Here is a 15376-nt window from a genome sequence, read left to right on the forward strand (position 1 = left end):
TTAGCCATGAAAAAGATGAAATATTGCCACTTGCAGCAACATGGAGGGACCTAAAGAATATCATACTTGGTGAAGTCAGTCAAAGACAAAAATTATATGATATCACTTATATGTGGAATCTAAAAAAATAATACAGCTGAATCTACATTCAAAACAAAAACAGACTCATAGACATGGAAAACAAACTTATGGCTACCCAAGGAAAGAGGGAAGGGGGGAAGGACAAATTAAAATATGAGATTAAAAGATACAAGCTTTTGTACATAAAGTAGATAAGCAACAAGAATTTACTGTGTAGCACAGGGAATTATATTCAATATCTTGTAATAACCTATAATAGGAAATAATATGAAATATATATATGTAACTGATCGCTTTGCTGTACACTGAAACTAACACAGTATTGTAAATAAACTACACTTCAATTAAAAAAGAAATTAGTGTACAGTCTGAAGTACTCTATACAGACATTAGGTTAAGAGCCCAACCAGAAATTTGCCTGGTAAAAGGGGTAGATGCTTTTTCTTCCTGAGGTGAAAAGAAGTTATCTTTTTTAATAACCTGGATTTAAGAGTTCTTGACAGTATTTGTACCTACCTCACAGAATGGTTCCAAGAATCCAGTAAACTAAAATAAAACATGTTAAGCAGTTACAACATCTGGCACAGAGTAAATGCTCAGTAAACGTTAGCTAACATTTATGAGTGATTTTTAGTCGGCCTGATTTTTAAATTGGAGCCTTTTATATGTCTGTGCTACAGATAACAAGTAAAGGTCTCAAAACTGAAGAGATGACTAGATTTCTCCTCTTGACATTAAGCTATGATATCCATTAAAAATGAAGTAACAGGAGTTCCCGTTGTGGCACAGTGGAAACGAATCCGACTAGGAACCGTGAGGTTGCGGGTTCCATCCCTGGCCTCGCTCAGTGGTTTAAGGATCTGGCGTTGCCGTGAGCTGTGGTGTAGGTCCCAGACGCAGCTCGTATCCCGTGTTGCCGTGGCTGTTGTGTAGGCCTGCGGCTACAGCTCCGATTGGATTTCAAGCTTGGGAACCTCCATATGCCACAAGTACGGCCCTAAAAAGACATAAAAAAAAAAAAATGAAGTAACATTTCTTTTTTATTTTGAAAGACAGGGGAAATGATAATTGGCTAATCAAATATGAAAAGAAGAAACAAGAAAAAGAAATTAAGGTAAGGAAATTATATGTGTATATATATGCACACATACATATAGACACACTATCAATTTCTTGCTTTTTTTTGTCTTTTTAGGGCCACACCTGTGGCATCTGGAGGTTCCCAGGCTAGGGGTCGAATTGGAGCTACAGCTGCCGGCCTACGCCACAGCCACAGCAACACCAGATCCGAGCCACGTCTTCAACCTACACCACAGCTCATGGCAATGCCAGATCCTTAATCCACTGAGCAAGGCCAGAAATTGAACCTCTGTGCTCATGGATACTAGTCAGATTTGTTTCTGCTGAGCCACAGTGGGAACCCCCTGACACACTATCAATTTCTGTAAAAAGTTCCTTGAAGCCAAGTTATTCTTCATCACTTAGTATTTATTTCCTTCACTTAGATTCTTGGTTTTATCTCCTTTTTCTCTTTTTTTATCATCTTTTCTCTTTCCTTCCCGTTTACATTGCATTTTCTTTTCCCTTTGGCCATCTATGGCATATGGTATTCCTAGGCCAGGGATCAGATCTGAGCCACTTTGTGACCTAAGCTGCAGCAGCAATGGCAGATCCTTAACCCACTGTGCCAGGCTGGGGATCGAACCTGCATCCCAGTGCTCCCAAGACACTGTCAATCCCACTGCACCACAGCGGGAACTCCCACATTGCATTTTTAAATTATATTTGCAAGGAGTTCCCGTCGTGGCTTAGTGGTTAACGAATCCTACTAGGACCCATGAGGTTGCGGGTTTGATCCCTGGCCTTGCTCAGTGGGTTAAGGATCCAGCGTTGCCGTGAGCTGTGGTGTAGGTCACAGACATGGCTCGGGTCCCATGTTGCTGTGGCTGTGGCGTAGGCTGGCGGCCACGGCTCTGATTAGACCCCTAACCTGGGAACCTCCATATGTCATAGGAGTGGCCCTAGAAATGGCAAAAAAGACCAAAAAAAAAATTTTTTTTATTTTCAAAATATGCAGCTTTATTTTGTTGTTGTTGTTGTTGTTGTTGTATTAAAAAAAAGAATGATGTTAGCTCAGTATATTTTTTAGGGCTTGTGAATTTGTTGTATTATTATTGTATTTATTTTGCTCTCAGAAAGGCTTCTGGTATCTTTTGCCAAAATGTCTGTATTTTATTAATTTACTTCTTTCTGAGTCTTATGATTCAGTATTAGGTAATCCAAAATTACCAATGAAGTGGAGTATGTATGCTTTATCTGCAAATCATACCCATTGAACTTAAAAAAATATGCTTCTGCTGCTTATAAGAAGCTGGTTTTTGCAAACATAATAGACTGTGAAGGCCCTTAACACGATCAGAATGATAGATTTTAGATTGATTCCTATCAACTTTGACTACCCAAGTTCAAATTTTAGATATTTACAGAAGAGATATTTTCAGAATACTTTTATCTGTTTAAAACAGTTTATACATATACTTAGGAAAGTTTTAAATGAGTGAAAAAAGAAATTTCTCTGGAGTTCCCATTGTGGCGCAGCAGAAACGAATCCGAGTGGTATCCATGAGGATGTGGGTTTGATCCCTGGCCTTGCTCAGTGGGTCGGGAATCCAACGTTGCCGTGACTTGTGGTGTAACTTGCAGACATGGCTTGGATCCCGAGTTGGTGTGGCTGTGGTGTAGGCTGGTGGCTACAGCTCAGATTTGAACCCTAGCCTGGGGCCTTCCATATGCCACACATGTGGCCCTAAAAAGCAAAAAGAAAAAAAAAAAAAAAAAAAAAAGAAAGAAAGAAATTTCTCCATGTTTACAGTCTGTGTATTTTTATCACTTAAAGTTACTGCATTGCTTTAAAAGTTTGTAGTTTTCAGTGTTCATCGAAGAAATTTAGAATCATATATTCGTAGTACTCAGCAATAAAAAAGAACAAACTTGATACATACAATATTGTGGATGAGTCTCAAAATCCTGCTGAATGAAAGAAGCTGCACAAAAGGGAAGATACTTTCTGATCCTTTTATCTAAAAATCCAGAATGGTGCAGGCTAATCCCTAGTGAGTGAAAGCAGAGCAGATTGCCGGGGTGGGGTAGAGGAAGGGAGGGGACTGCTAAGGGACACAGAAACTTCTGGGTGGCTTCACATCTGTCAGTGCTGATCCAGTTGTACACTTTAATATGTAAAGTTTATTGTGTGTAAATGATACCTCAATAAAGTTGTAAATAGGAAAAATGATAGAAATTTTAAAGGTAGTAATTATAACAGAAATGAGTTTAAAATACATGTAAAAATACACACGTTTAAAATAGTTTCTACACACATTTTATTGGTATATTTTAAACAATTAGATTTTACTTAAAACATTATTATTTTGCTCTTGAGTATTCTGTGCATTTTCATTGAGGTAAGATATTTGATTATAAACTAACAGAAACAAACCTGGCATATATCACATGGGCTGTCACTCTGATACTTTTCATTTTAAAATTCTTCACCTTTTGATATTTTATCTAGGCCACAATAATGGCAGCCATCTATTTTTAGATGCTAGGAAGTAACTCTTTAATATGAACATTCTCTTGCTCCTGAGGTGTTCAGTTTCTGCTACGGAAGAATGTTGAAGTAGGAATGGCCTACATTCTGTACTCAGGAGTATCTTGAGGTTCCTTCTATTGGACCTGATTCTATTTAGCTGTGGTCGTTGGGGAGTTTCATTTAGAAATGTTTTGTATTTCAACTAATTATTTCTATGAGACCCTAGGAAAGACCTGATTTTAATAAGGTAACTTTGTTATCTTAAACATATTTTGCAAATATCATACATTTAAGCAATCTAACAATAAATTATCCAGCGCAACATTTTTTTTTTTCCCTCCAATGCATGCAGCAGCTTGATGTGGGATCCCAGTTCCTAGACTAGGAATTGAACTCAGGCTGCAGCGGTAAAAGTACTGAGTCCTAACCACTAGACCACCAGGGAACTCCCCAGAGCAACACTTTTTAAAGTCTTAATAATTTCAGGTCTTCTTCCCCAAAGAGGAAAAAGTGAAACTATATAACTGCCTAAGTTTATAATATCAAAAATTTTTTTAAATCGATTATGAAATTTTTAGTGATTTTTAAGACAGTCTTCCCTTAAAGGGTAAATTTACGTTTCTATAAGCTTTTCAGATAAAATGTCTTTAAACCTCAAGGATTATTGTAAATTTATCAACCATCATGTAAAAAATAAAAATCATTAAAAAAATCAACTATAATGGAAAAAATAAAAATCATAAAAAATAATTATTGTAAATTTGTCTCTTGGAAATATTCATATAAGTTTTTTTATTAACAGACTATTTTTCTCCTCTTTAGGAAGCAAAATGGACAAATGTGGATAAAGAATCACTTATTAAAATAGCTGCAATTGATAATGGTCTGGCATTTCCCTTTAAACATCCTGATGAGTGGAGAGCGTGTGAGTATTTAGAACTTTCCATAGGTTGTATAGTTACCCTTTTACCAGAATAGGAAGGGAATGAAATTTATGGCATCAAAAGAGAGAAAACACTGGGCGAAGTATAATTATCGATTAGGGCTCAGTTCTAGGCACTAGGGATGCAAAGATGGGTCCTAGACCCTGTGGGTCTGGCTGTGTATTGTTTGCTTATTTTTGGATGACTGTCTGGTTTCGTTTTTTAGCTTATGTTAGCTTTGAAAAATAAGTTTGCTAGCTTTTCAGTTTCTAAATACATGTAACATGGGAATTATCTGTTTTAATATTTTGGTAGAATTCTATTTTAATATTTGGGTAGTATTCATCCCTAAAGCCCTTTAGGCCCACTTCCCCCTTTTCTAATTAGTAATGCTTTAACTACCTTAACAGTCTCTTCTATGGTTAATTGTCAGGTTTTCTACATCTTGAGCAGTTTTAGACATTTGTTACTTTGCTTAAAATTATCCGTGTTATGTGAGTTGTAATTTATAGGTATAAAAGTTTGTTATAGAATTCTCTTATGATTTAAAAATCCCCTCTGGGGTTCCCGTTGTGGCTGAGCGGTTAATGAACCTGACTGGTATCCATATGAGAACTTGGGTTCGATCCTTGGCCCCGCTCAGTGGGCTCAGTGGGTTAAGGATCTGGCATTGCCGTGAACTGTGGTGTAGGTCACAGACATGGCTTAAATCCCGAGTTGCTGTGGCTGTGGTGTAGGCCAGTGGCTACAGCTCTGATTGGACCCCTAGCCTGGGAACCCTCATATGTCTCGGGTGAGGTCATAAAAAGGAAAAACAAAAACAAACAAAAAAAAACCCCTCTGTCCCCTCTGTGTATGTTAAATATTTCGGAGTGAAATGACTTTTTTTTTTTGGTCTTTTTGCTATTTCTTGGGCCGCTCCCGCGGCATACGGAGTTTCCCAGGCTAGGGGTCTAATCGGAGCTGTAGCTGCCAGCCTATGCCAGAGCCACAGCAACTTGGGATCCGAGCCGAGTCTGCAACCTACACCACAGCTCACGGCAACGCCGGATCGTTAACCCACTGAGCAAGGGCAGGGATCGAACCCGCAACCTCATGGTTCCTAGTCAGATTCATTAACCACTGCGCCACGACGGGAACTCCTGAAATGACTTTTTTTTAATTAGACTTACCAAGGATTTGTCTATTGTAAAAAGCACTGGCCTGTGTGTATATATATAATTTTTTGCTTTTGTCAGATAGTTGGCCTTTTATTGATCAGATTTTCAATTTATTTACTTTCTCTTTTTCCTTGATTTATGTTTTCCATCATTTTTCCTTTTTCTATTGTGTTCATTCTGGGTTTTTTCCCCAATGTGTTTTTTTTCTAGGTATCATTTGACTAAACCTCAGATTGGATAGGTGTTGCTCTTTTATTCTGCTTTTACACATTCATACTCTCAGATTTTCTTTTTGATGAGAATAATTTAGAAGTATTTTGTTTGCTTTTAAATTTCTAAATCAGTTAATTAAAAAAACTATCCATTATTATTTTAAAGTTTCATTAGTTTGTAATATGTGATTGTAACTGTGAATTCTGCTTTTTGAGGTTTGTTAGTAATTCCTTAGTAATTTGATGTGTGGCCAATTTGAAGGACTGTATTTGAAAAGAATGTAGTTGAGCACAAAGTTCTATATCTGTCTACTAATTAAAACTTAGTCATATCATATTCTCGACTTATTTTTGGCCATTGGATCTATTACTTTTTGAGAGACAAAGTTCACTGTGATTGTGATTTTGTCAGTTTCTTCATGCATTTTTGTACATTTTTTGTTTTGTATTTCACACACATAAAGGTCCAGCATTTTATCTTGCTGGTGGCTTGTTCTCTTTATTGGTGTAAAATATATCCCACTTTATCCCTTGTGCTGTTTTTTGCTTTTCTTATTTTCTCTGTTGTAACATTGCTATACCTCATTTCTTTTTATTAGCATTTACTAGTATCATTCTATACTTTCATTTTCAACTTTCATCGTTTTGTTTTAAGTAAATGACATATGAACAGCTCTTAGGTGGATATTTTTTTTTTTTTACTCAATCTGTGATCCTTTTAATAGGTACACTTAACTCTGTAGTCTGTCTTAAACTACCGATGTGTTTGAACTTTTCCTGCCATCTTATTTTTTTTTTCTATTTACCATGTATTTCATATTTTTTCTTTTTTTCCTTTTCTGTTTAGTTAAACTGACTTGCGATGTCTTTGTTCTATTTCTTTTTTTCCTCTAATGGTTTGGATCTGTATGCAAATTGCATTTTATCAGGTTTAAGATGCCTACAGTACATCTGGAAATGTTTACCAAACACACAGTTAGGGATTAAGGGTCTGGAACTTGAAAGAGGAATTGGTGTTGAGGATATAGTTTTTAAGCTATCGCCTCAGTCAGTGGAAGCCAGGGTGATGTTTGTTTTTGCCTAAATCATTTCGGGTAAATCGGGGTGAATGGACAAATGTGAGGTACGTAGGTTCTCTCAGTAAGTGTTTCATGAATGTTTAGTGAGTGAAGGAGAGAGAGGACTCAGCATAGAATCTGGGAATGGTGACACAGGAAACAAGAGGAAAAGCCTGCAAACAAGAGAAATGGCTTAAAGGGCAGAAGGCACACTTTGGGGCGGGGGGCTCCCCTAACCGCTTCGGAGAGCATTTGCCAGGAAGGTGGTGGACACCAGTGCCACTTGCTGCCGAGACATCCTGAGCAGCAGGAGGACTGCAAACGGGCCTTAGGAAATGACTGGGGGGCCTCGAGGAGGGTTTGGACGGTCCTAGGAGAAGTTGAGCGGTAGGGACGGGAAGCGGAGGCAGGCGTAGACTGAAGGCTTTTCTGTAATTGTTCAGGGAAAAGTAAAAGGGAAACTGGGTATGGCTTCCGGGAGATGTGGGCCAGAGGAGAGGCTTTCTTTGGCGTGGCCTGTCCTCCCAGTGTTCAGAGATCTCTTCGGAGATCAAAGAGCATTAAGACGGAACGACTCTAAAGGCAGAGTTCGGTCCTCAGAGCGCTCTCTGTGCCAGGAGCTGGCAAAGCTGGAGGTTCTCCTTGGACATGCTCACAGTCGCTCCATGGGTGATCTTACTGTCATAAGCCTTACACTTGCTTGCAGGAGTCTGAATATGCACCCTGTCTAAGCCTGCCACTCCCTCACAAATCTTTCTAGTCCTGGCACTGCGTAGATTTAATTGTCTTTTTGGGAGAGAACTCGAGTTAGCCCGGAATCATGGATCTTCTATCCCTCAAAGCCACTTAACGATTTACCTGCTAGTGATTTAAAACTTGAGAACATTACACACACACACACACACACACTCACACACACACACACTCACACACACACACACACACACACACACACACACACACACACACACACACACACGAGTGCTCATTCCTGACAACTTGTGGCTGGAAAGGCAGGGAGACCTCAGCCATGGTAGTTGGCACTATGAACAAATTATAAGCACCCCTTAATTTCCAAACCCAGGAACCAGAGTTTCAGACATATTTTGTGATACAGGGCTGTTTGAGATAGAATCCTTATCAAAACTCCTACGTTTTCCTGTTTAAAACTCAGAAACCTAACTAGTTCAGGTAGTACTTTGCTGTACTTTACTGTCTGAACTAACCATCCAAACTTAGAAATCTGAATAATTTAGATGGCAAACAATAATTGTCCTCCCTGTTAACTTCTTTTTCCTGTCTTTCTTTCTTTTTTTAACCTGGGAATTATAGGGAAACAACGGGGTAAACGTGGGTCTAAATAAACCGTTTCCTCCCACTGATAAGAAAAATGCTTTTTTAAAATTAGATCCATTTCACTGGGCTTGGCTTCCTCAAGCAAAAGTTCCCTTTTCTGATGAAATAAGAAACCTGGTTCTACCATATATTTCTGACATGAACTTTGTGCAAGATTTATGTGAAGATCTTTATGAACTTTTTAAGGTAAATAAATGTTTATTTTTAATTATTGCAGAAAACGAAATCTTAAAAGAGATTTTCTTAATGGAGCTAATTTGCAGTTTGCTGCTTCTGCTGTCACTGCAGTAGAAGCTGCTATAACAGAAAGGAATGGGCAGTGTTCCTTTATAGGAGCATACATTTGTGAAATTACACTGAGAGTATTCTTTGAAGTGAGACTACATTAAAATTTGAGAAGTTGTTTTCTTCTAAAGTTGAATTTTTGCATGATTACTCTATAAATTGCAAGCAGTGTTTAGGTGACCTACTGTGATTTAATTCTTGCTCTCAAAAGAAAAAGCCTAAACTCATTGGCTGAAAAGTCATTTAAAATCCTTTCTGAAACAAATTTGAGTGTAAGTTAACTATTGTCATTTGAGAAATATACAAAAATACATCAAGTAAAAGTAATCTTTTCATGTTATTTTTTTCTATTAGAAATGCTTTCTAATGACCTTATGTGCTAACTTGAAGAGCTCATTTGTTTTCAGGTGTTTTCAAAGATCTTAGTTTTGGAATTACAATAATGTTTGCTTTCCTTTTTGCGATAGACTGACAAAAGATTTGACAAAGCCACTTTTGAAAGGCAGATGTCTGTGATGCGGGGCCAGGTATGTCACTTGTTAAGATCTTGTTCATTAAGGAAAAAAATCTCTTTGAAACTATAGTCCATTTTTGCCCTCCGTTTTGACCCAAAGATGCAACTCTCAATACTGTCCTTTATTCTGAACCAAAACAGCTCAGATGGTGAGAAATGAAGTTAATTGCAATACTCTCTTTTTCTCTATTGTCTTCTGTATTAGATGTTTTTACCTTGTGTATTATTTAGTCAGCCACTTTCCTTCTACTGCTAATTCTTTGTCCTCATTTTGATAATTGTCTTCCTGAGTATCAGTATCTTTCTCTTCTTCACATCAACTTACTTGAATGTTTCAATACCAAGTTCTGTCTTCTGTGGATTATCTTCCTCATAGAATATGTTTGGCCTCTGCTAGAGCAGTCAGTAAATAACCATGTCACCAAGGCTGAGCACTAATTGAGCCATAAAAGTACTAGTTGTATAACTCAGTCCTCTTACCCTTCTCACCTCCTTTAATTAGAGGTACAAGGTATTAATTGCGTCTGCTGGTGTGGACCTGCACGCCGGGCTGACCTACAGGTGATTCTTCTACTCTATGAATAGTATTTAGTTTCCAGAAGGAAGACCTGAAACGGAAATAAACTATAGTGTAAACATTGACTTTTAGTGACTTACGAATTAATTTTTTCTTCCTAAAATATGCATTTCATTTAAGGTAGCTATTTGCTGTACACCTGAGACAAAGAAGACGACTAGTTTTTGCACTGTTTATTGTATAACATTAACAAATAGATAGAATTAAATTAGATAATCATTTATTCATCAAATATTATTTGACAGAACCAGTGCCTGAAACTGTCCTTGTGATTGACAGAAAGCAGTGAGTGAAACCAAGCTCCTCCCCTCATGGAGTCCTTTTCTGATGAGGAGGCCAGGGGAAGGGGATGGGTTGTGGGCTTGTATGTCTCTCTCTGTTGTTGCACGTATACAATGCTTTGCTGGAGTCATGAGTTTTAAACAGTGAGTGAAATGGCTGGAGAAGAGGGCTAGAGCCAGATTATGAAGGGCCTTAAGTGACAGTATAGATTCCACACGAAAAGGATTGGAGCACTTAGAGATTAGCATAAAAAAGGTTGTGATAACCCCAGTGTTGATCAGTAGACGACTGACTTAAGGAGATGTGGTACCTATATACAATGGAATATTACTCAGCCACGAAAGAGAATGAAATATTGCAGCAACAGGGATGGACCTAGAGACTGTTTGTTATACTTAGTGAAAAAGTCAGGTAGAGAATGACAAACACTATATGATATCACTTATATGTGGAGTCGGAAAAAGAGTGCAAATGATTCTATATACTAAACAGAAGCAGACTCACAGACGTAGAAAACCAGTTTATGGTTACCAAAGGGAAGAGGGAGAGGAGAGGGACAAATTAGGAGAATAGATTAACAGATACAAACTACTGTACATAAAATACATAATAAAGATTTACTGTATAGTACAGGGATTTATCCCCAAAATCTTATAATAACCTTTAATGAAATATAATCTGAAAAAAAACAACAACTGAATCACTGTGCTGCACACCTGAATCTAATGTGATGTATTGTACATCAAATACAGTTTTTTTTTTGAAGTTGTGATAATGACCAAGTTGTCTATTTATTAGTGTGGAGAGATCTCCAGTATGTATTATATTAAAAAATAGGGAGTTCCCATCATGGCTTAGCAGTAACAAACCTGACTAGTCTCCATGAGGACGCAGGTTCAATCCCTGGCCTCACTCAGTGGGTTAATGATCTGGTATTGCCATAAGCTCTGGTGTAGGTCCAGACATGACTCAGATCTCGCGTTGCTGTGGGTGTGGTGTAGGCCAGCAGGTACAGCTCCTATTTGACTCCTAGCCTGGTGCGACCCTAAAAAGACACACACACACACACACACACACACACACACACACACACACACAAAAGCATAATAGTATGGGAGTTCCCGTCATGGCTCAGTGGTTAACGAATCCGACTAGGAACCATGAGGTTTTGGGTTTGATCCCTGGTCTTGCTCAGTGGGTTAAGGATCTGGCATTGCCGTGAGCTGTGGTGTAGGTTGCAGACTCGGCTTGGATCCTGTGTTGCTGTGGTGTAGGCCGGCAGCTGCAGCTCCAATTCGACCCCTAGCCTGGGAACCTCCATATGCCGTGGGAGTGGCCCAAGAAATGGCAAAAAGACAAAAAAAAAAAGAAAGAAAGAAAGAAAAAAAGGCATAATAGTATATATAAGCTGCTAGTATATTGTGTTTAAAAAAAGAAATCAGAATATTTTTGTAAAGGGGGGAGGATTGTGATAAGACATATTTCTGGAGAGGAGACCCTATCCTGGTTTCTTCCATGAACTCCCTGAGATTTATGTGTTAAATTCTGTTTCTTCTATGTGTTTGAGGCATGGGGTGGCCAATAGAGTTTATATCTCAGCACAGGTGTCCCTAGCCCAACAAGGAACCACTGCAGACTGGACAGTCGGGTGCACATTGGCTCAGCAGATTAGTGTTTAGCCAGGGTGCCTCACGTGGAGGTGTTTTTGGTAATTCAGACATGAATGATAGGCTTAGATGCTGGATGATTGTAATTATGTTGCTTAGTGTTACCACCCTAAACTAGATTGGAGCTAAATTTTTAGACATAGGCAATCATGCCCTAATTTGACATTTTTGCTTGAAACAAATTGATTTGACTTAACATTATGCTCCACCTTCTGGAATCCTTATCCCTAAAGATGTATCTTTATCTTAGGAATGTTTGGCTTTTTTAAAAATAAAGCTTGTAAATAATTTTGTAAACTTTTTGTCTTTTTAAAAAAAAATTTTTATTTTTTTTAGGGCTGCACTCGCAGCATATGGAGGTTCCCAGGCTAAGGGTCCAATCGGGGCTGTAGCTGCCGGCCTGCACCAGAGCTACAGCAACGCAGGCTGTGAGCCACATCAGCAACTCGGGATCTGAGCCGCGTCTTTGACCTACACCACAGCTCACAGCAACGCCGGATCCTTAACCCACTAATCGAGGCCAGGGATAGAACCCTTGTCCTCATGAGTACTAGTCCAGTTCATTAACCGCTGAGCCATGACAGGAACTCCTAATTTTGTAAACTTTAATTGTAGATTAAAGTTAGTACCTGAGCAATTTATTTATTTATTTATTTTATTTTTTTTTTTTTTTTGTCTTTTTGCTAATTTCTTTGGGCCGCTCCCGCGGCATATGGAGGTTCCCAGGCTAGGGGTTGAATCGGAGCTGTAGCCGCCGGCCTACGCCAGAGCCACAGCAACGTGGGATCCGAGCCGAGTCTGCAACCTACACCACAGCTCACGGCAACGCCAGATCGTTAACCCACTGAGCAAGGGCAGGGACCGAACCCGCAACCTCATGGTTCCTAGTCGGATTCGTTAACCACTGCGCCACGACGGGAACTCCTTTTTTTTTTTTTTTTTTTTTTTTTTCTGAGCAATTTAAATTTAAATTTTAAAATGCTTATCTGAAAAGATATGGGGACATTCCAGTTCTGAAGTCTATTACAAAGATGTACCAGTGACTCTCTGCTATTTTAGGTTTATTTGTTCATATCTTGTCTCATTTACAAAGGAACAAGGTATTATATAAATGGATGTAATGGAAATAAGAATGACAAGATCAGGATCTGGGGAAAGAAAAAAGTAAAATGATACCTTGGTTACATGTTTTAATTTGATTTTGTTTTGGTTTTTTATTTTAATTTGGTTTTGACCTGACAGCCAAAAAGAATAAGGTACCCTGACCATGTAAAGTTCCCTAGTTTTAGCCTTTTCTTAAAAAAAAAAAAAAAAAAATATATATATATATATATATACACACACACACACATATATGTGCACACACACATGTGTATGTGTTTTCAGACTGAAAAAAATCTGGTATTATATTCTATTCTAAAATAAATCAGTGATTTGAAACCAAGGCTTAAAAAACAAAAACAACCCGTGTTTTAAGCAACAGAATTCCTTATTCAGCCAGTTCCTTAATTGAGTCAAAATACTTACGTTATTTCTATAGCTTATAATTACCCCTTGAATCCCACTCTCTTTTCTTTTTTTCCCACTCTTTTAATTTTGCCAGTTAATAGCATGATTTGTGCTTTGTACAACCAAGTCTTTTGCCCTAGTTTATGGTAAGTTTTTGGTTCTGCACACATAATCAGTGACGTGTTTTAATTCTTCAAATAAAGATGCAGACTGGAGTTAGGAAGTTACGTGAAGGCATTTCTTTTAAAATTTGGCTAGTAATGTTTGTTAAGTTAAAAATTTTGAATTTTACATTAAATAGCGGTAGAGGCATGAGTAGGTTCAATAAGAGCATTCATTTTATATTCTACCTGTGCCTGTTTGAAACACTGAACCTCAGAAATGTGTTTTACACATGATCTGAAAATGACAGAAATGATAAAACAGTTTTATTAATAGAGTGAACTGTGCAGTGACTTGTAAACCAGAAGCTCATTTGCAGATTCAGTCAAAATCGGTGTTAAAAAAACTAACACTTTTGTACACCTTGAGAACTTGACTCTTTACTAGATATTTTTAAGTTTGTTATTATTTCTCCGAACAACAGCTCTACATAGTTATCTGCATTTATAGCTTGGCTCACAGGGGTTATTAATATGTCACAGTCTGTCTAGGTCTGGCAAGCCTGTAACATTTAGGCATTGCCTCTGCCTGGGGCCATTGTTATCTCTGGATTTAGTCATTTTCTAAGTGGCATCCTTACCTCTTCTCCCACATTAGACGAGGGCAGTAGCTCAAAAAGCAGATGCAGCCGTCTGATCAGTTCTTTGGTGATTTACAAGTCCCTTGAGTGGGTGGGAGCTCACGTCCGGACTCTGAGCACGGTCTGCAGGAGTGTCACAATCCGCCTCGCCCCTGCACACCTGCCTTCGTCTCTTGTCACCTCCAGTTCCCCCTAAGCCACTCGTAACCATCCTCCTGGTCCCAGTGCCCAGTTCCCAGTGGAGCCCTTGCGCGCGCTGTTGTCTCTCCTCAGGTGCTGCTTCCTCTTCATCTGGAGAACAGCTTTTCCGTCAAGCTCCAGCCCTGTCTTCCGAGGCTCCTCCTGCTGCCCAGGGAGTTTGGTTTCCACAGCACTCCCTGGGAGCACCTGCGTCACACTGCATCCAGAAATTGGATGTCGAAACAAACAGCACTTTGGGCACGGTGCTATTGAAAAATAGCTTAAAACCAACCAGAAAGTAGGATGGATGTAGTTTTATGTAGATAGTACAGTAATTCTCATGCCCACTCAAACCTGAGGACCAGCAGATTCATCTAAAGGAAAGAGTCTATATGCAGAATTCTGAGTTTGTACCCTCTGCCCTTGACCTGACTGTCACATTTCCAAAACATTATCAAATGTGGCCTAGATGGAGAACTCCAAAGTGTTTCTTTCTCCTTGCCTGCAGTGTCTTGTCTAGTTCCAAAAACAGTCTTCTCTGATTTAAATATACAATAATAGATGTGTTTATTTTTTGAGAAATGAAAAAATGGGTGGTATATAGAGAAGAGGATCAAATTTTTTTTTTAGGGCCATACCCTCAGCATATGGACGTTTCCAGGCTAGGGGCTGAATTGGAGCTAGAGCTGCTGGCCTGTGCCACAGCCACACAGGAGCTGAGCTGTGTCTGTGACCTACACAGCAGCTCACAGCAGTGTTGGATCCTTAACCCATTGAGCAAGGCCAGGGATCGAACCTGCATCCTCATGGATGCTAATCAGAGATTCTTTAACCGCTGAGCTACAACAGGAACTCCCAAGAAGGATCAAATTTTAAAGCCAGGCGTAGATCCACTGTTGAATTGTTGGCCACACTAGATTCCGGTTATTTGTGCCTGTCGCTGTTTGTTTCTAGAATGTGAGTACTTTGAGGGCTCAGATGGGGGTGCTTCGTTTCCTATTTAGTCTTCTCTCCTCCCCAACACAGTGCATGCTCAGTAAATGTTTCTTTAGTAAACAAATGCCAGATATCAAAGTGTCTTCTCAACTCTCAAAGAAATATTAATATTTAAGATAGTTTTAAGATTGAATCATTTTTGCTCTTGCTCTTGGAGAGACAGCAGTGAGTGATGGCTGGAAGTGAGATCTTAATTCTCTGCTCAGGAATTGAATCTGGGCAGCCTGGGTGAAAACCAGGAA

The 15376-nt window shown here is 38.9% G+C and overlaps 1 protein-coding gene across 2 annotated transcripts in view; it reads left to right on the top strand.

Annotated features, from left to right (window-relative positions):
* The window catches only part of PI4K2B (phosphatidylinositol 4-kinase type 2 beta), a 37385-nt gene that overhangs the window by 16592 nt on the left and 5417 nt on the right, over positions 1-15376 (top strand). Inside the window, exons 6-9 of one of the 2 annotated variants that reach the window (XM_021101072.1) lie at positions 1134-1195; positions 4496-4598; positions 8435-8568; positions 9135-9194. In XM_021101072.1, coding sequence (XP_020956731.1) covers positions 1134-1195; positions 4496-4598; positions 8435-8568; positions 9135-9194 — 359 coding nt within the window. The remainder of the gene's footprint in view (positions 1-1133; positions 1196-4495; positions 4599-8434; positions 8569-9134; positions 9195-15376) is intronic. The other variant, XM_021101073.1, reaches the window with a different exon arrangement.

The sequence above is a fragment of the Sus scrofa genome, chromosome 8 (genome assembly GCF_000003025.6).
Source record: "Sus scrofa isolate TJ Tabasco breed Duroc chromosome 8, Sscrofa11.1, whole genome shotgun sequence".
NCBI lineage: Eukaryota > Metazoa > Chordata > Mammalia > Artiodactyla > Suidae > Sus > Sus scrofa.